The sequence below is a fragment of the Trichosurus vulpecula genome, chromosome 1 (genome assembly GCF_011100635.1).
Source record: "Trichosurus vulpecula isolate mTriVul1 chromosome 1, mTriVul1.pri, whole genome shotgun sequence".
Taxonomy (NCBI): domain Eukaryota; kingdom Metazoa; phylum Chordata; class Mammalia; order Diprotodontia; family Phalangeridae; genus Trichosurus; species Trichosurus vulpecula.
Genome location: NC_050573.1, coordinates 105,470,796 through 105,492,763, shown reverse-complemented (window position 1 = coordinate 105,492,763; position 21,968 = coordinate 105,470,796). Strand labels below are relative to the sequence as shown.

The 21,968-nt window shown below is 39.6% G+C and overlaps 1 protein-coding gene across 1 annotated transcript in view; it reads right to left on the bottom strand.

Moving 5' to 3' along the window:
• ADCY8 (adenylate cyclase 8) overlaps positions 1 to 6,773 on the bottom strand; it is a 401,436-nt gene extending 394,663 nt beyond the window's left edge. Inside the window, exon 1 of the mRNA XM_036765122.1 lies at positions 5,808 to 6,773. Coding sequence (XP_036621017.1) covers positions 5,808 to 6,773 — 966 coding nt within the window. The remainder of the gene's footprint in view (positions 1 to 5,807) is intronic.
• Between the last annotated feature and the right edge of the window lie 15,195 nt (positions 6,774 to 21,968).

The window sequence follows — 21,968 nt, the reverse complement described above, 5'->3', positions numbered from 1 at the left end:
TAAAAGCATAGTCTCAAGATATTTTTCACCAGTAAGAGAATAATATTTCCATTCTCTGGCATCCATAGGAACCCCCTGGGAAGGTTGACACTCAAATCTGTTTATTGGAGAGGTATTTTTGTTCCCTCAGGCATGCTGGGATGCTGCAATCATTTTTAAAAAACCTTTAAGAATTTGCTGAAGAAAAATGTACAGGCAGAGTGCCATAGGTTTTTCAAATAAATGTACTCTATAAAGTGTAGTGATAAATTCAGTTGGGGCCTAGACTTAGTCAGCTGTGGAATATTCACTTTTTTTCTTTTGAAGAGACTATCTCAAAATCCAAATTGAGGTGATTTAACAAACATGACATTTGTTAAGCACAAAGTAGAGAATTTTGTTTATATGATATGAGTTGGGATGAGTAAGACATTTCAGATATTTATTAATCTCAAATTGGCCTTTCTTTAAAAAATGATTTAAAAAGTTGGTTATTCTGTCTTTACTTTTTAGGTTTCTGTGCCAAGTCAAATCTTGATTCATAGTATAAGCAATATGCATTCAACACACACACACACACACACACACACACACACACACACTCTCACACACACTCATAGATACCTTTGGTCCAACCCAGGGCCAACAAAAGATTCCTAAAAAATTGTTCAAGGGAAAAAAAAAAAACATTACTAGGGTAAGTTGACATGATATTATGTTTCTTTCAATTGTTCAGTGGGACTAAATTTAGATTGAGGAGGGGTGAAGGATGGGATTGGAAGCTACGTGCTAAATTCAACTCCCAATGTGATTTGACCTTGGCAAGAACTAGTCCTCTCCCATTTGGAGGACCTTTTACTTGCCTAGCTAACCACTCTGATGTTACCTTATCATCCACCTTAGCAAGATGTATAGAACATTAATGAAGTACACTTTTGGATCCACCAAAGGAAAGATACAGACCAATGTTTTTCCTTGAACTGTTATTAGATATCAGTGTTCAACCTCTAAAATGATTTCCACCCACCTTATCACTAAAGAGCTGATAATTAGGTAATAATAGTCAAATACCAGAGAGTGTATAATTCTCATTAGCAATTAAGAGAGTACTAATAATGATGACAACAGTATTTAGATCACCTCTAATTCTTCTAATTGCCAGTCAACATTATCAGCCCAAGGTGCCTCTGTATATATCCACAAGAAGTCATTGTGTCATAAATTGACAGATGGATAAACTAAAACAACAGGGCGATTTATTAGTCTAGGATGAGCAGGAAGTCAGTGACAGAAGCAGAAAGAGGGCAAAGAAATGCTTGTCCTTGGATTGTATCAGATACATTCTATTCCTTTGTTGGCACGAAACTGATCCACCTTTGGGGAGACAGTGCTACTCAGGGGAGCATCAGTTTTACAACTAATGGCAGAGCTCAGGTGAGCAGAGAAATAAAGGAGCCTTTTGAACTGCCTATACCCTTGGGGAATTAATCACTTTTTCCACCCCACAGGGGAAGAAGAAAGCAGCAGGAAGGGTAGATCTGCCCTGAGACATAACTCTTTGTTTGCAGATGAGAAAGGGCTGACTTTATCCTAACCTTTGCCTTTGAGGTGGGGAGGGGGAGAGATAGTCTACCTCTCTGTAGGTTCTTGGGTGGCTTTTTTTAAGGAAGCATTTTCTACTCTTGGCTCACTTGGGTAAAGTACACCATACATCAGAGAGAACACTAAGGGCTATTCTCTCTACATTTTGTACAGGAAGAGAATTACAGCTTCGTTATTTTATACAATGTCACAGATCTCATTTCCTTGTGGGGAGGAGGGAGGGAGGGAGGGAGGGAGGGAGGAAGGAAGGAAGGGAGGAAGGGAAGAAGGGAGGAAGGGAGAAGCTTCTCACAGCACTGACTTCAGTAGAAGCAATTATTAGTATTATTTGTACACTTAAAGACTGCATTTTCAGAGAGATAAAACAGCTGCTAAAATGCATTGACTCTGAGCTCCATTTTTATGTTTCCTGATTTTTTGAAGATGCTAAGTTAACATGAGCACTTCTCTTAATGGAAGTCAAAATTAATTTTGAGATGGGATGAGATCCCAGGGTCTGTGGCTGTCAGATGATAAGCCTGTATCCTGCTGAGAGAGATGATGAAGTTACTGCAGAATAGCCTCCTGCCTGGGTTGCAGCATTTGTCTAACATAGTGTCTTTCCTTAGCTCCTTCAGTAAATGTTCATTTGTGCATTATATGTGGTGCTACCTTCATGTATCTATCTACTTTGTGAAAAACTTCATAGCTATCCACAATTAGCCGAAGCAAATCTCAAAGAGTTTCTACACGGAAATTACTATTGGACCTCTAAGGTATGTGCATTCAGTATACTTAAATGAGTGTTTGTATGCATATACAGGTATTATATTCTCCACTAAAGCCCCCCTCTCCTGACTCATAACAGTGTCAGTGTGGCCCTCAGCTTCTTGATGCTATGCTAGTGGAATATAAACTAACAGCTAACCCAGAGGCAAATTCACTTGTGTTCTCCCTCTGAGAACCAGTCTGGCTAAAGTTCAGATAGTCTCATGATCAGGTGAGTCACAAAATTATGGTACATTGTCAGGGAGGGGTATGTACAAAAACAATTCATCAAAAGAATTTACTATGGCAATGATTGGGCTTGAGAGCCACTTTGGTTGAGAAATGTCTCTAGTAAAGTCATAGTTCTTCTAAGTATGCTTTATGACAAATTGGAGAGTTTTTCTCTTATTTATCAGTTATCAGGTCACTTGGTTTTTTGATGTTGTCAAATGCAAACAGTGTCTTTAGAAGATATTTTACTATCTAGAACAGGAGTTCTTAACCTGGGGTCTGTGAACTTTTTCTATTTATCACTTATCTATATCTACTTATTTATAGCTATATTTCAACATTATTAAATCCTAATTCTGTGAATTTTATTTTAGTTATTAAAATTATTCCAAGAAGGAATTTGTAGGCTTTATTAGATTGCCAAAGGGGTCTATGATACATTAAGAAGGATAAGAATTCCTGGCCTAGAAGAAACCTGCAAGAAAATGGTGTAAAGTCCAAGATAGATGCCACATTCAAAGTCATCCTTTTACTATAAAGGCCCAAAGTGCATTTTAAAAGTTTGAGGCATCACTAAGTATACAAAGATGAACTTAAGAGACGTTGCTTTAAACAAAAAAAGGATTAGAAGGGGAAAAAAAAATCAACACCCAAAGTCCATTTAAAAGTAAAGGGGAGGGACATTTAAAAAAAAAACATTGAGAACACTAGAGGGAGCCAAAGGAAAAAGTTTACAAACCAAGAAGTAGAGGACTATTCAGCACCTACAGCTAAAGGAGAGCTCCCTGGACTTTCACCAAAGGTTAAGGGCTATCAGACAGCCTAAGAGACTAATAATGGCACCATTACATGCTAAGCAATCAATTAATGTGCACTTTTAAAAATAAAACAAAATATGGAGTTAAGTTTGCATGGATTTTACAGGCTAGTTTTCATGTAGAATATATTTCAGTGAAGAATTATTTGGAATGTGAAGTAAAGGAAAAAGTGGTTTGTGATTATTTTAAATCACTTCTTGGTAACATTTGAATGGCATATAAAAATAAAGAGTATAAATTGTTTGACTATATGGATGTATTTCACAACAAAAATAAAACACAAAGACTAAGAAATTTTGTATAATTTGTACTTTGAAACTATTCAGTTTGCCACCTGGAAGTACATGAATCATGTTATTCCCAATGCTATTTAATTTTTAATTTTAGTAATGTTTTCCACCCTTAAGAAAGAATAGAATGTGAAAAGGAGTTTGTCAAGGTATAGCTCAGGGTATAATTTCTTCAAATAACCAGATAGAAGAAACAACATCCTCTTCTCTCTCTCTCTCTCTCTCTCTCTCTCTCTCTCTCTCTCTCTCTCTCTCTCTCTCTCTCTCTCTCTCTCTCTCTGTTTCTGTCTATCTCCTTTCGTTTCTCCAAAACACACACCACAATGATTTGTTCAGTGTCAATTTTTTGTATGTGAGAAGAGCAGAAAAAGAAAGAACTATTTAGCAGGAAAGATGGATTTCTAAACTGTTGGAATCCATATTCAAAAGATGTCAGGATTGTGAGTATGTTTAAGAAAACACTGTAATGCTGTTTTCTAAAGTATCCTCCACCATACCCTTTTCATTCCCCAAAGGTAATAGAAAATTTATCAGAAGCTAATTTTGAAGGTTATGATTTCTAGAAATTGCTCTTTCATTGTTTTAAATAAGCTTTAAGTTCAATTTGTCCAGACCTATCCAAGCCAGTGACCACAGACACATACATTATAAATTCCATCTTTCCACCAGAAAGACAGCTAAACCCTAAAAAGTACTCTAAAAACAACCAGCCAGATAAGCAATGAGAACAAATGGATGTGGAGTTATCAGAGAAGAAATAGAATCTCAGACTGACAACATAACCTGAAGATCAATGATGAGTGAAGCATTTTAGAGGCACTAAAGTTCTAAAAAGCACGCATTCAGTTCAACTGAATGAATTTTATGTTTAGTATTTGCTAGTGTCTGTTCACTAGACCCAAGCAAAGTACCATGAAGCCAAAATAGCACAAAAATGAACTTTTAAAGGTTTTAGTGGAGTAAAAGAAGAAACAATATAGGGGAAAAAACCTACACACATATTTCTAATAAAAATATAATTGTTAGACGTTTTCCTTGACTTTGGGACACCCCCCCACACACACACACATTCTTCAACTACAAATATGGTACTAGGGAAAGGAATAATTGGAGCATTATTCTATTTACTAGGTTTAATTGAATGAAGTGGAGAAATCTTTCACCATTAGTTCTCTATACACATGAAGTGATAACTTTCTTCTCTAGCTCAGATACTCTGCAGAAATCCTATTCTAGGAGAGGAATGAATGGAGATCTGTAGAATGATCATCTCTTTGCCTGAATATGTTTCAAATCATTGAAATAAACTTGCCCTCCTAGGAAACACCAATCCTTCCTCCTTCCCCTCCCCCTTCATTATTCAAAGGACTGAACTTCGCCCAGTAAAGGGGGAGGGTCCTCATTAAAGGGTAATAAACATGAAATCATATGTTATACACATATAAAATACCAATATCATTACTTTGTTTGGGTTTCTTGAAGGTCCAGAAGTTCTAAGAAAGTATTTTCCAGTTACAAAATGTAGTAAGGGAGTTGGGGTGCTGAGAGGAGCATATGAGGATTGAGGAATCTTTCTTCTTATGGAAGAAAGACGTCAGAAATAAAAGTGAAACGAGACTGAGTTCATAGGCTCAGAGCTGGAAGGGACCCAATGTCCTCATTTAGTAGATGAGGAAACTGAGGCCCAGAAAGAAGTGACTTAAGATCACACGGATATATAATTAGCACAATCAGTATCTGAATCAGGTCCTCCAATTCCACAGTCAACACTGCAATACATTATATATAAGATTTTTGACTTGGAAGGAACGTCAGAGATTTTCTCATCAACTACTTCACAGTTTCTTAATGATCTCTACTGCTCTTGGTTTATATTATGAACAAGGGCACCTCCCCTCTGCTCTTTCTGGAGGGCCAAAAGATAAGCTAGAGGTGGGAGAAGGGTGATGTTAGTGGGTGAGGGGTGATACCATTTAAGAGTGGTCAGATAAGCATTACTCATAGAAGCCTAGAATATTGGAGATGGAAGGATGATCTTAGGGGTCATTTAGTCCATTCCGTCACTCAGTGAAGAATACATTCATAAATAACCTCGAGGCTTCCCAGAAGCCAGAGGTAGGGAAGGGGTAGGGGGAGGTACCTGGTTGATGGAATTCACCGCCAACCGGGGGATGATTAGTTCCAGGACGATCTGCACTAGAGATGTTACCAGCCCCGCAAGGATGGCCCAGGTGAGGGGCAGCGGCAGCATGCTGTAGGTGGCGAAGAGAGTGAAGAGCACATAGCCAATCCCATCCCCTAGGAGCCCGTAGCCCAGACCTGCGGCCAGGATCTGAGTCGTCATGGCCACCCAGGTCACCAGCCCGCTGTACTGTAGGTATGTGTAGGAAGTGGTGTCCTTCCTGACCACCACCAAAGCACAGATGACCACCTCGATGCCTGTAAAGAAACCCAGAAGGATGCCCTTGAGGGGGTCCATGGGGGCCGACGCCAGGGTCAGGTGGAGCACGAGCAAGGTTAGTTTGGTCAACACGTCCAAGATGTTCATGACCACCTCGGACTTGCGCCGCTGTCCCAGGAAATAGCGCTGGTAGAGGCGCTCCAGGTCCCGGGACTTAAAGGAGTTCCGTAGGGTGGGGAAGATCACCCCTCGGTAGGTGTAACCCCAGTTGAGAAAAAAATCCGAGTTACTGGGAGCGCAGTCAAGGTGCAGGAAACCCAGGTCACCGCTGCTGCCCCTCCGCTCCGGGAAGACTTTGGTGGGGCCACCCCCGTTGTTGTGACCGCCTTTCCCGGCCGAGCCCAGACGCCCGGGCTGACCCAAAGGGTAGAGGGGGAGGGCTGGGGCTTGCTGGAGGTGGGGCGCGTGGTGGTTGGGGCCGCCAGGGTCGCTGGTCTTGCCGTTCCCGCCGCAGACGCCGCTCTGGTGGATGAAGCGCTGCTCGGTGATGTGCCGCACCGCGGTCTGCCACAGCAGCCTCTGGGGTCGCGAGCCACCGCCGGCACCGCTGCAGCTCCCCCCGCTGCCGCCGCTGGCCGGGGGTGTCGGGTTAATGGTGTAGAGTTCTTCCGTGCTGCTCAAGCAGCGCACATCGGATAACTCCATAGCGCCTGGACCGGAGGAGCTGGGGGGGAGGGGAGGGAAGAGAAGAGAAGGTGGCGGAGCGCCCCAGGGGGTGGGAGTTCCCTTATATTTAAAAAAGAACGAAAGAAAAAGAAATCAGAGTTGTTGAGAAAGGGCGCCAAGCTCTAGTCTAGCCTACCGCTGTCCTTTCGTCCTCGGAAGGTGACGCCAGCGAGGGCGATCATGATCCAGCCACTCGGGGTAAGGGGAGCCTAGAGGAACGCAGCCCCTATCTTTGCACGCTGTACGCGCCAGCGCCAGGAATTGTACTTCCCTCTTCCTCCTCCTTCTCCTCTAGCCTCCTCACTTTGGCGCGAGGCGGCCCCGGCTATTTGCTGAGCCCGGGGCTTTCCGAGGCACTGCCTCCAGGGCTTGTCTCAGTTGTCAAGCCTTTGCTCCTCGAGAGCCACTCAGGCACCTGAAAGCTGCCGCTGCCGCTGCCGCCGCCGCCGCCGCCGCCGCCACCGCCGCTGCTGCTTCTGCTGTGCACCAGGCTGGTCTGTCCGCAGCCGTGGTCTCCCAGCCGCCCACGGCACTGCTGCATCCTTTGAAAAATGGGGGCTTTTTGGGGGGTGTCCGGTGGATGGTGGGAAGTTCCTAGCGGCCGCTGGGGCAGCGCACATCGGAGAACTCCATTCTGTGGGGATAGGAAGCCAGGCTGACCAGATGGGAAGGGGAGAGGAGGAGTATGGGGGACGGAGGTAAGGGAGGGGGTGGCTGTTCGTCCCACCGGAGGGATCGGAAGGGAAGTGGGCGCTGGGCTAGTAAATCATAAAGCAGTTAATTGGTGAGAGGGAGGCTGCAGCTGGTAGCTCCTCAGTCCCCTTCCCTACCCTCCTCTTTCTGAGCGAGGGTGGTTAGGGCAATATTAGGTCTGGCTGTTTGTTTCCTGGGGTGGAGGGGAGGTGGTGGTGGAAGGGTGGAGAGGATGGGGGAGGTTCCCATACCCCTGGCTCGTCTATAAGGAGAAGTGAAGGACTCCTCCACTTGTGGTTTCGAGGACTCAGGTCTCCCTATTCTATCCCCCTTCGATTGGTACTCTTGGATCCATTAAGCCAGAAAAAGGAGGAGAAGGTGAGAGGGGGAAGCAGGGAAAGAGGGAGGAGCAAGAAGGGGGAGGAGGGGGAGAAGAGCCCTGACTGTCTTCAAAGCAAACTGGCCCAAGAGAGAATGAACTAGAATGTCCAGAATTCAGTTGCCTAGACCACGGCCTTGAGAGACTGAATGGAATGTGGGATGGGATTGGGTGATGGAGAGAGTGAAAGTCGTAGCGAAAAGAAAAGCAAGAAACTAGGGGATAACAACAGCGATGTCTTTAGCGCTAGGGAGCAAATGTGCCGTTAAATCTACTACTTTAAAAGAACGTTTGAAGGGAAAATGCAACCATTCGGAATATCCAACGAGGTCTGAGGGAACTGAACAGCCTAAGCACCCTAAAAGCGGCAGAGGAACGAAAAAGGCTTACTCACAGGAAAAATAAATCAAGGTCTCAAGGAAGACGGGCATTCTTCCCAAATCTATTTTAAATCCCTCACAGGCTTGATTGGAAGATGAGAAATGTAATGTCTGCACCCAGAGCACACTTCCCCAGGGAAAGTGATCAATGAGCAAGGGTTCCTTGGCTTTCTCGCCGATTCTTAAAATCCAACTTCTCAGTGAGGCTAGCGGCTGTTACTCCCCCACTTTGAGTGACAGCAGTGGCTACTGGCAGCAAGGTGTGAAGTCCCGAGGGTTCTAGCTGGTCTCCAACTTTGTCTAAAAGATCCTCTTTTTCCCAGAGTGGAGGGAAAGATTCATAATTCAACAAAAATTTCCTCACGCTCTGGCCCCCGCCCTCGCCTTCTCTTCTCCCTATTCTTGGAAAATGCAAAAGCACAGATTTTTCGACTGGAACCACTGGAACAGCAAATAACTTCCCAACCTTGAATGAAAAATACCCCTCTGGAGACTTGTGTAGCTCCCAGGAAAACTCAAGAAGGGAAACCTAGGTTAAAGTCTTGCTTTTGGCATATACTGTCTGTGTGACCCTGGACGAGTCACTTAGCCTTTCAATGCTTTAGGCAACTTAGTAACTGTACTTGTGTGTTTACTTTATCTATTTTTCTTTCTTTCTTTCTTTCTCTCTCTCGTATGTGTGTGTGTGTGTGTGTGTGTGTGTGTGTATAGGTGTGTATTGAGGGGATGTTGACTTGCATTGGTCCAAGAAGCGTTTTTCCAGTTCATAAACAGGTTACCTTCATACACATAAAAAATAAAGGATCAGACAGTCTCTGGGCAGTACTTTATTACTCTAATCCAGAATTTCAAGGGAAATGGGAGGGGGTGTTGAAAGAACTCCCTAAGGGGTCAGGTGTTGGCCATCTAAGACATTAAACAGCTGCGTGCTCAGAAGTTAGTTCCCATTCAAAGTAAAGCACCAGGAATATCGGGTAAGACATTTCAGCTGGCTCCTTCCAGCTTTTCCCAGAACAGTAAAACAGCCTCAGTGATCCCAGCTCCAATGCCTAAGGCCACTGGAATGCAGTTTTCCCGCCGTCCTGCAGGCTGCTCGGGAGACCCTAACGATTTCTTGTTTGCTGCAGAGCAACAGTCCAGATTCCGAGATCGTGAAGCGGCGGCAGTCAGTGTTATTGCTGCTACTGTTGGTGCTGCTGTCTGCCACTACCTAAACAGAAGAGCCCGGGACTGCTCTGTCAGCTGATGCCTAACGACGCAGGCTTCTTTCCCACTCCCCTATTGGCAAGGATGACCACCTAGCTTGCCACATCAGGCCCACCTCATCTTCAAAAGGAGTGACCTTCCCATAACCTAAGGGAGTAATTCACCTCCTCTGCAGTCCTGGAGAAAAGGGGATTGATGACACTGAATACAGCGCCCCCTTAGACTACAGTTGTCTGTCTTCTAGGCCCTAGGTGTGTGCTCCTGTGTTAAGTATGTGTTTCTTTCCCTTGCAGAAGAGTTTCAGACCAGATCGTGTAAGGATCCTGGGGATTTAAGGCAATGAGCACCCATGCCTTGAGAATTCATCAATATTTTTAAAGCATCTGCTGTATGCAGAATACTGTACTGGAGGAGATAAGATTCATGGAGCTTACTACAGTCTTGTAGGGGACACCTCCTACACAAATAGCTATAAATGCAAAATGCTCAATAAGTACATTAGAAAATCCTTACAACAAAGTGCTACAGATTGTGGAAAGAGAGGAGAGAAATGCCCACCACTTCCCCTTCCTTAAACCGTGAATTTGGGGATTTGCCACATGCTTAGGAAACACTGAAGAGGTCAGCTCTGATTCCAATCCTTTGGAAATTTGATGGGGCTCCCTCACTGCTCCTGAAATGTTAATAACATCAGGATAGAGATTTGTCTAAATTACCTTTCCTATCTCAATTCTATCCAAAAGATGAAATAATGAGCATTTTCTCAGGAAAGATAGACTATTCTGTTTGAACACAGTAGTATCTTTCTTTGCAGAATGTACATATATTATGTGATATGATATGATATTAGTGTGTGCACCTATACGCATTTGTTATCATTCCTACAAAGATCTCAAAGAAGTTGTAATAGGGTCTACTGTATTTTTAAAAATTAATTAATTTATTTTTAGTTTACAACATTCAGTTCCACAAACTTTTGAGTTCCAAATTTTTTCCCTTCCCTCTCCTCTTCCCTTCTCCCTTCCCCTAGGTGGCATGCAATCCAATATAGGCTCTCTATATACATTCACATTAAACATATTTTCACATTAGTCATGTTGCAGAGAAAAATTATAACCAATGGAATGAACCACAAGAAAGAAGAAACAAAACAAAAAGAGAGAGAGAGAGCAAATAGTATTGCTTCGATCTGCATTCAGATTCCATAATTCTTTCTCTGAATGTGGATAGCATTTTTCATCATGAGTCTTTTGGGGTTGTCTTAGAACCTTGCATTGCTGAGAAGAGTCAAGTCTATCAAAGTTAGTCATTGAACAATGTGGCTGTAACTGTGTACAATGTTCTCCTGGTTCTGCTCCCCTCACTCAGCATCAGTTCATATAAGTTTTTCCAGGTTTTTCTGTAATCTGTCTGCTCATCATTTCTTATAGCACAATAGTATTCCATTATTTTGATATACCACAACTTGTTCAGCCATTCCCCAACTAATGGGCATCCCCTTGATTTCTACTTCTTTGCCAACACAAAAAGAGCTGCTATAGATATTTTTGTACATGTGGTTCCTTTTCCCATTTTTATGATCTCTTTGGGATACAGGCCTAAAGGTGGTATTGCTGAGTCAAAGGGTGTGCACACTTTTATAGCCTTTTGGGCACAGTTCCAATTGCTCTTCAGAATGGTTAGATCAGTTCACAACTCCACCAACAAAGAATTAGTGTTCCAATTTTCCCACATCTTCTCCAGCATTTATAATTTTCAACTGGGTCTACTTTAGACAAAGAATATGTGGGGTAGGCATTTAAAGAGGGGAGGGAAGTTACCTTTTTCTTTCCCTATTTTTGAACCAATATTCAAAATGAGGATTAACAGTGTTTCCATTTTGCCTTATTTACAGATAGGCAAGTGTTACAAAAAAAAAAAAAAAGAAAAGAAACAGTAATCCTCACTGGGTTGTTGTGAAAAGAGTTCACTAGAGAAATGTGAGTTATTATTAAAAGTGAATTATTATACCATTCTCTGCTCATCTATAGAAATTGATTCACTTTTCTAGCTAGTTCTGGTACATTCCATCAACCCCACCCACCCAAGGCTTCCATGGTAAATGTGCACATTAACAAGTTTTGGCAAAGGAACAGACCTCTTCATTTATAAAGCACTGGTTTGAATTCAGATGAAACTTGCCATATTCAAACATTCCTCCAACTGGAATGCCTCCCAATATGATTTCTTGAGAATAAAAAAGAATGAATGCAAATTAATAAGTTGATACCCAATCCAATTTTTAAAAAAATGGTCCAAGATGATAAATGAACAGAGCAACCTGAAGAAACAAAGTCAAGGAATTTCATGATCTTGGAATCCGAATCTAATATCAGTATATCAATGCAGAGGAGGGTGGAAATATCTATTAAAATGAAGGTGGAATATTTCCCCTTTTGCAGTGGTTCATTATAATAGTCAGTTTTAAAGTAGTACACACAGGGTATAGTTGTATAAATAGAGTGTTTCACTTAATGGTTATCAAAGAGCTTCGCCCATGAATAGAATCATCAAGTAGGAAGACCCTGTGCCCAGGAGTCCCTATATTCAAATGTATATCAAGCTTCAATCAGATTTCTAGACTAGAATCTATGAAATAGTATCCACTATCTCATGAAATGGCTCTGTAATAAATAAGCAAACCTGCCTTCCATAGACAAAATAGATAATATGTGTTGCATATACATTGACAAATTTCTTTAGCCTCTGGAAGACTTGGCTCCAAGTTCCACCTCAGATAATATTGGCCATGTGACCTAGGGCAAATCCCTTAAACTCTTAGCATCCACAGGCAACTCCCTTGAGAGTACAAATTTAAAAGAAGCAGAGAGTCTGTATTGATGAAAGGTATTTTCAATGAAGATAATTTCCTAGAGTGTTACAGGATTCCAGATATACATTCCAGATATATTCCAGATATAAATTTTTCAAATATATGCAGATATGGTTGAAAATAAAGTATAAAATATGCATTCAGACAATCAATCAACAAGCATTTGGTATTAATGATTTCATAGTAGCTATCTGTCATATATTTCAAAGAATCCCAGAACTGGAAGGGATTTTAGTAGACACCTAGTCTAACCAATAACTTGGAAAATAATCCCTTCTGTCATCTCCCCTACAAGTAGTAATTCATTCTGTGTTTGAAGAGCTCCAGTAAGGTGGCCCATTCTGCTCTGGAAGAGCTCTGGCCCCTTTTATATAAAGTCTAAATTTGCCCCTTGACTGCTTCCTTCGTCAATTGAATAAACATATATTAAGCATCTACTAAGTGCCAGCCTGATGTGGTAAGACTTAACCTATAGTTACTGAAGAAGGAAATCACAATCCACTCCAGTATCTTTGCTAAGAAAACCCCAACTGGGGTCATGAAGAGTCAGATATGACTGAAAATGACTGACCAATAACAATTTAGGAAAATTAATACTTTCAGTATTTACCTCACAAGGCTAGTATTATATAAATGGGCATTTGGTCTCAGATACTTACTAGTTGTATGACCCTGACCAAGTCACTTAATCCTATTTGCCTCAGTTTCCCCATCTGTAAAATGAACTGGAGAAGGAAATGGCAAGTCACTCCTGTATTTTTGCCAAGAAAACTGCAAATGGAGTCACAAAGAGTTGAACATGACAGAAAACAACTTAACAACATCAAAGCTATAGTTACAGAGCCAGGATGTGTGAAATATGGGACTTGAACCCAAGTCTTCCTAGCTCCCAAAATAGCTCTCTAACCACTGCCCTATCATGCTTCTCAGTGCCTTTAGCCAACTTTCTGGAGTGATAAATTTCAGAGCTAGTTGCTTATCTGTATTGATAGCGGAAGTTTGTCACATACCCCCCAACAGAGATAAAATCATCTGTCCAGGAAAAAAAAATGTAAGTTAATATTTTAGGAATAAAGACAAAATGAATCAATGGGTATGGTTGTGATCATGTGGCAAATGACATTTTTTTTTAATACTTAAAAAGAGCCTCTCCTGCTTAGCAAGGTTGGGAACCACTGGTATAGTCCAACCCACACTTGACTGGAACCTCCCTCTGTACCTGCAAAACTGTCTTCAAGCTTCTTCATAAAGATTTTCAGTGATGGAGAGCACACCTTGGCAGCAACCTGTTCCACTTTCAGGTACATTTAATTTTTAGAAAGGTTTTCCATGCTAAAACCATCTTCTTTACAACTACCAGCTTTGCTTTTGCCCTCTGAGGCCATGACTCTAAAACTCTTCCTCATTTTTATTGTTGGGCATGGGAGAATCAAATATTTTGGATCATAAATTTAGAGCTAAGAGGCCATCCAATCCAGCCCCACCCCCAATTTTATAGATGAAGAAGTTGAGATCCAGGGAAGTTCATTGATTTGTCAGGGTCACACAGCTAATAAGTGCCTAAAGTGGAATTTGAAATGAGAATTATCCAACTCCAAGTTCAGTATCCTCTCTAATATGACTCACTGGCCTGCCCACTTGGTTCTCCATTATTTTTATAAACGAAGCTAAGAAATATTCCTTATATTTTCCACTCATTTTAAAATGCCTCATGGATTCAGTAGTATTTATATTGTTCAAAATATTAGTCTGAATAAATCTTCAAATAGAAATGCAGTGACTACATGTTATATTGACTTATTTTTCAGTTGTGTCCCACTCTCCATGATCTAATTTGGGTTTTTCTTGCAGAGATACTGGAGTGGTTTGCCATTTCCTTCTCCATCTCATTTTACAAATTAGGAACTGAGGCAAACAGGGTTAAGTGACTTGTCCAGGGTCACATAGCTGGTAAGTGTCTGAGGCCAGAGTTAAACTCATGAAGATGAGTCTTTCTGGTTCCAAGCCCAGTGCTCCATTCACTGCACCACCTAGCTGCCCAAAGTAACCACATAGTATCACTGAAAAATGAACATTTCCCACCACTTGCTGGTTAATGGTAAAAAGTAAATACATCTGAGGATCATGGCATCTGCTAAAGCATGGTCCACATTGCACCAAGAAGTGGCAGACCTCCATCTAACCCATTAAATTAATCAAGAAATAGACTAATTTATCATGTTTTTAAACATTGTTTGTTTTTCTTAAGCTCAAGAATGAGGACTTCTGGTAGTAAGAGTTTGGTGAGCTAGCAAAACTTTGCCTGTGCCATGTGAGTTCTGATTTAGGATCATTCAAAAGCAACTGGAATGTCAACACACTTTGTAAGGCGTTCCATAGTAATGCCTATTTATTCATCCATGCATTCATTCAACAAACATTTGTTAGTGAAAGGCATAGTGTTTGGGGTTATGGGCAGAGGGGAGGCAAAGATAAATAATACATATTATCTTTATCCTAGGAGCTAGGACCTAATAATTAGCAAAATATTCTTTCTTCCAATTAAATAGTTCTCCATATTGGCCACAGGCAAATATCAATTTATGTCTGATTTTCCATAAACAGAATCTTGATTCAGGTTTTGAAGAATGCTGCAAACTGACAGGACCAGGCCCTTATCCCAGAGGGAAAATAAGAAAAATGTAGATAAAAAACAGAATTTAGCAAGCAGGTAAGTAGCAATTAAAAGAATTTAGCAAAAAAGTTACTATATATAAGCCAATATTCTAGGGTCTGATGATATAATTTAAACAGGCCTTGGCCACAAGGAATTTACATTTGAATGAGTGAAGCATCCATTATCCTTGATAAGGCTATTCAGATGTGCCTGATGTTAACTCACCCTGGATTGGTTCATGGGTAGAAAGCTCCAGATTCCATTTGTCCACAACTGTATAAAAGAGCAAAAATACTAACCTTGTTGGGTCATTCTTATTAGGGTCTAGAATCTTCTAGAGCTGGTTTAGTAGATCACCATTTTATGTGTTTTCATTCCTGAGAACCCTTCCAAGCCTAAGAACCCAAGAGTGGTGATGAGAAGTACATCTCTTTGTCCCTTTTTGTGGATGAGAGAGTGCTTGCTTCATCTCGTTTGCATGCCAAACACTGTAGTTAAATTAGAAGTGCATATGTTGGGTTCCTATTCTTTGACGTCCAGAACCAGATTGACTCAAAGACTTTGGGGTGTAGAGTGTGTTCAGGGAAGACTAATACCCCTTCTGTTGCGAGGGCTGCCAAACCCTTTTCAGGGCTGCTTTCTGCCTTTGGTGTCTTCCCAATCTGCTTAACTCTCACCTGGGGCTCCAAGAAGCTGTAGCCCGCTCAGTGGCCATACCCTGGTTTTGTGGTTTTGGCAGATTACCTAAACCAGGTTGAGGGGAACCAAGGGGCTCAAACCCAACTCTAGGGGTTTACTAAACCTAAGTAAGGGGGGTGTCTAACCCAAGCATGTAAAGACTTCCCCTGGTAGAATGAGTGTATAAGAACACTTTGTTCCAAAAGCCATGAAGGCAGCTGAAGCAGACATTGTCAAGCACTTAGAGCATTGTTAGACATCAAAGACACCAAGGTCATCCACTGCATCTCAAGCCATCACCAGTCGTCCTGACTCTGTCCTGCCACTGGACTGTGGTGACTCTGGAAGAGAGTGAGGACAATGACTTTGTGCAACTCTGCCTCACTTAAATCCAATTTATGCAGGAATCAAAGACATCACCCATACCATTTTACCATTTGATTGTCCACTCAAGGCAGCCTCTGAAACTGAGATGCAACAAAGTATGGATCAATTTTCTGCTGCTTGTGCTAATTTTGGCCTAACAATTAACACTAAGAAAACACAAGTGCTCCACCAGCCAGTACAATACCAGCCATATGTGAAACTATCAATTATAGCAAATGGAGAAGTTTTGAATATGTAGATAAGTTCACTTACCTTGGCAGTATACTTTCCAGGGATGTACTTACTTATAACGGGGTTGACACAGGCATTGCTGGAGCTAGCCCAGTGTTTGAAAGGTTCTGAAGGAAACTGTGGAAGAGGTATTAAACTGTTTACCAAACAAAGTATACAGAGACATTGTGCTGACCTCATTATTGTATGCCTGGGTAACCTGGACAATATAGCAGTGCCGTGCCAAGAAGCTTAATCCCTTCCATTTGAATTGTCTTAGGGAGATTCTGAAGATTACCGGGCAGGATAAAGTACCTGACCCTGAGATCCTCTCTCAAGCTAAACTGCCAAGCATTCAAACTCTACTGCAGAGAGCACAATTCTGATGGGCTGGCCACATTGTTCAAATGCAAAATATAAGTTTACCTAGAAGGCTATTTTATGGAGAACTCACACAAGGCAAGTGCTCACATGGTGGGCAGAAAAAGTGATACAAGGAAACTCTCAAAGTCTCTCTGAAGAACATTGCAATTGGTTGCATGACATGGAAGACACTGGCAAAGACTGCCCAGCATTGTGTACCAGCATCCAAGAAGGCACTGTGTTCTAGAAACAAAGCAGAATTGCAATAGCTCAAAAGAAATGTGAGATGCACAAATTTAGAGAATCCACTGCAAATGATCATGTGGACTATTTGTGCCCGACCCGTGGTAGAGCCTTCCAAGCTCATATTGTTCTGATCATCCACAGTCAGACACCCTGGAACTTGACTCCAACATAATGATGTCAGTTTGGTCCTCTTTGAGAATGAAAGAAGATAATCAACCAACTCAAAGACTTAACTATAAAGATTTTTGTCCAAATCACTGAAGAGAAATGCACATCAAAACAACCCTGAGGTCTCACTTCAGATCCTGAAAATCAGAAAAAAAAAAGTGACAAAAAAAAGACAATAGTTGAGTGGCAGCAGAAAAAAAAGTTAGAGTAAGAGTTTCTTACATACTTTGCTTAAACCAGAGTTCGTGATGTATCTAAAAGGGAGTGAATTTTTAACAAATAAAATGAATAGACACTGTTTCAGCTTCACATGCCATTTAGCCACCTATGCTGACCATCTCATTCTCTCTCCCTGTCACTACATACTTACTGCCACACCTGTCCCACCTCACCTCCACCCCCTCCCAATTCCTCCTCTTCAGAATAAAACTCCCTTTTTCATATATGTGATGTCTTTACCTATTGAATATAAGATTCTTGAGGTCAGGGACTTGTTTTGTGAAAACAAGTTTTTCTTGATAACTTTTTATATTACCAAATTTTACCTCCTCTTCTTCCTTGCGAGCTATTCCATAGTATTTGAAGAGAAGAAGAGGAGAAAATCAGCAGAAATGATCAATATAATTAAAAATTCTGAAAAGATATGGGTGGTATACAACACTTGCAGACCTCCTACCTCTACAAAAGAGTTGGATAAGGTTATCTTCACATCCCTCTTCTTTCAAACATGGTTGTTCCTTATAATTTTGCCACATTTACTTTTGATTTTATCTGTCTGTGGTTGATCATTATGTTTGCCTTGTTGTAATCATTGTGTATATTGTTTTCTTGTCTGCTTACTTCACTCTGTATCAGATTATATTAAATCTTTCAGTGCTTCTCTCTATTCAACATGTCAGGTGTTTCAACACAAAAATAACCTATTACAATCATTAGCCACAATTTTATTAGCTACTACCCAATTAATGGCCATCCCCAATTGATTTTCCCAATTCTTTGCTATCACAAAAAGTGTTACTGTATTATTTTTGTATACATGGGGACTTTCTTCTTATCAATGGCTTTCTTGGGATAAGAACCCAGTAATGGAGTTTGGGTTCAAAGGTATAGACATTTTAGTCATTTTATTTGCATAATTCCAAATTGCTTTTTAAGATAATTATACCATTTCACAGCTCTACCAACAATGCAACAATGTTTCTATCATTCCACTCAAATTATTGCCATTTTTGGTCATTCTTCCCCCTCCAGCCCCAATTTGCAGGTTATAAGGTAAAACCTCAGGGTTGTTTTGATGTGTATTTCTCAGTATTAGCGATTTGGAAAGTTCTTTCATGTGATTGTTAATAGCTTGATTTTTTTCTTTTGAGAACTGTTTGTTCACATCCCTTGACTACTTATTTACTGAAGAATAGCTTTTGGAGATACACATACATATCTGTACATATATATAAATATACATGTTATATATATGTGTATATTTCTGTTAATTGATAACTAGCATTTATATAATGCTTTAAGGTTTGAAAAACACTTTATAAATTTTGTCTCATTTGATCCTCACAAAAAAATCTTGTAAGGTAGGTGCTATTATTAACCCTACTTTACAGATAAGGGAAGTGAGTCTGAAAGGACAAGTAACAGTAACACAGCTAATAAGTGTCTGAAGCAGGATTTCAACTCATGTCTGCCTGATTCCAAGGCTAGTGCTCTATATACCACCACTTAGCTGACTTAAGCTTTATGAGAGAAATCTGATATAATTTTGCCCCATATTCAGCTTCTTTCTTAACCTAGGAGCATTAATTTTATTTACACAGAAGTTTTTTTTTTCAGTTTCATGTCATCAAATTTATTGATCTTTTTCAATTGCTTATATATATACATATATATATATATATATATATATATATATATATATATATTTCCTATCTATAGCTGCAAGAGGCACATGATCAATTTCTCTTTCAGAAATTTTTGTGGTATGATACTTAATATTGTCACATAACCATTTAGAATGTATTGTAGAAGATGGAGTCAGGTGTTGATCTAGGTCAAATTTCTGCTTTTCCAGTTTTCCCAACATTTTTTTTTAAAGAAATCGCATAGGGAGTTCTTTTCTAAATAATTTATTTTTTTGATTTATTGAACATTGGATTATTGAGTTCCACTATTTCTGTTTCTCCTTTGTCTAGTCTGTTTCATTAATCTATTTGTCAATCAATACCAGATAGTTTTGATAGCTACTGCTTTATAAGACAGTTTGAGATCTGGAAGTTTGATTTCTCCCTTTATTCCCACCTCCTTTGATATTCTAGGCTTTGCATTTTTCCAAGTAAATTTTATTATATCATTGAATTCTATAAAGTGTCCCTTTAATAATTTGATTGGTAAAGCATCAAAAATGTCAGTTAATTTTGGTGCTATTGTAATTTACATTACATTGGCATTATCTAGCCATGAGTACTATTTATTCTTTGAATATTCAACTGTTCTGAATATTTAAGTTGTTCTTTATATTTTTAAAGATGTAATGTATGGTAATATATAATGTAAAATATAATATGTAATAATGTAAAGACATAATAAGATGCCATTGACTATCTACAAGTATTTTATGTGCTTTGGTAAATGGTTCTTGAGACATTTAATGAATTTTAGTTAATTGGAATGGGATTTCCCTTTCTATTATTGCCTCTGAGATTGTGTTACAATTACATAGATATATTGTTGATTTTAGAGGGTTTATTTTGTAGCATTCTACTTTACAGTAGCTATAATCTCAATTAGTATTGTTGTTGATTACCTAGAACTTTCTAAGTAAGTCATCTTATCATCATACGAGGATTGTTTTATTTCCTCTTTACATGTCTTTACACCTTTAATTTCTGTCCCTTGTTTTATTACTACTAACAGCATTTCTAGAACTATATCAAATGATAGTGGGGTGAGTTGGAATTCTTGCTTTACTCCTGTAATTTTTAGGAATGGTTCTGGCATATCTCTACTCCATATGATGCTTGTTTTTTAAAATTAGACATACTTTTTTTGGTATTAAAAAAGGTTTTTCACTATACTTTGTAGAGTTTTTTTTTTTTAGCATAAATGAGTATGGTACTTTGTGAAAAGCTTTTTCTGTATCTGTTGAAGCAGTCATGGTTTTGAATGTTTTCATTTCTAATAAGATTAATTATGTTAATTGTTTTTTTTAACATTGTACCTTCTTGGCATCCCTGGCAGGTATCAAACTTTGTCGCGATGAATGACTTCCTGAGAGAACTGTCTTTTTTTTTTCATCTTTGTGTCCCTCAAAGCACTTAATAAGTGGCTTTCTCTTCATTCGTTTATTCATCTATCAATTCATTCCATTTTATTTAATTTGAAAGGTGCTTTATGGCTTTTATAAATTGCTTTCCTCACAGCAACTGGAGAGTTAAGTGGTACAGTTATTAATGTCTTTATAAATGAGAAAACATAGGTTTAGAAAGGATGCATGTCTTGTCCATAGACACACAATTAGTAAATGTCAAATCTGGGACCCAGCAATCTTGACTTAAAGTCTAGTGTCCTTTTTAAAAAAAATATTTTCAATTTCAAATTCTCTCGCTTCCACCCCATCCTCTAGTGTCATTTCCATTAAACCAGACTATTCCACCCTCTTCAGAGCCTGTGGCCTGAAAGAAGTTTCTTATATTGATAATAGTCAAGTTAAGGAGAAGAAATCTTTTTTATTTGGCATAATGGAACTATAATTTCCAGGTTAATCTTATTAGTGTATAGATTTAATATTTATAAAGCCTATGTCCTTTCCAAAATGCCATATGAAATGCTTATACTCTAAAAAAAGCATATATAAAATATTAATATGTTGAAGAAAAGACTGGCAGTTCAGGAAAGAGAAATGAGACCAGAGAGATACAATTTCCACAGAGAAAGAGGTTGGTGCTGGTTGGGCAAAACTCCAAAGTTGGAAATCCTTAAGGGAAAAAGACAGTCCCTGGAGACTTTACTGATGAGAAATATCACAGGTGAACTTTCTGGGCAAGTGCTTAGGGAAAGATCATCTATAAAGCAGCTAGAATACAAATTCCAAAAGGTATGTAGATTAAACACATTTGAAATGCTGCAACAGATGCAACCAGTGTAAAGTATCTACATGATTCCTGTTTCTTTTTTTTTTTTTTTGTTAGGTTGAAAAATGCAGAGGAGAGAAAAATATCTGTAGTCATTTTGCATCTTCAGAGGGACTACTTAAATAAGATCCTGGCTCCTGGAAGGAGACAAGTTCATTTTGAAGGAAAACAATCCTGTGGGGGGTAGGCAGAGGGGAGGAGGAGGAAGAAGAAAAAGCACTGCTTTCATCAGTCAGGTAAGGTCAGGAAAAAAAAAACACTCTGTAAAAGGGATATCCTCCTTCTCCATTTAGCCCTCTTCCAACTTCCTCTTAGGAATGACTCTTAAAGTTAAAATAGGTTTTATTTATTTATTTTTTTTTTTAGATTGGCTTTTTGCCTAAGATCACTCCATGAGGGAGAACAGGGTATACCGGACCTGGAGAGAGGCCTTTAACTTGGCTCGCAACTTTGCTAGCCCTTTAACTTTGTGTAAGCCTCTTCCATTGTATGAACATTAGTTTTCTCATCTATATATATGATCAGAGGGTCGTCAAACAGGGTTGTCTATATTGTTACATCTTTCAAAGAACATGGTATACTTTTATTTTATTTTTTATTAATTTATTTATTTTTAGTTTTCAACATTCACTTCCATAAGTTTTAAATTTTCTCCCCCTCCCTTCCAAAGATGGCAAGTAATTTGATATGGGCTCTACACATACATTCCTATTAAACATATTTTCATATTAGCTATGTTGCATAGAAGAATTATAACAAATGGGAGAAACCATGAGAAAGAAAAACAAAAAAGAAAATAGTCT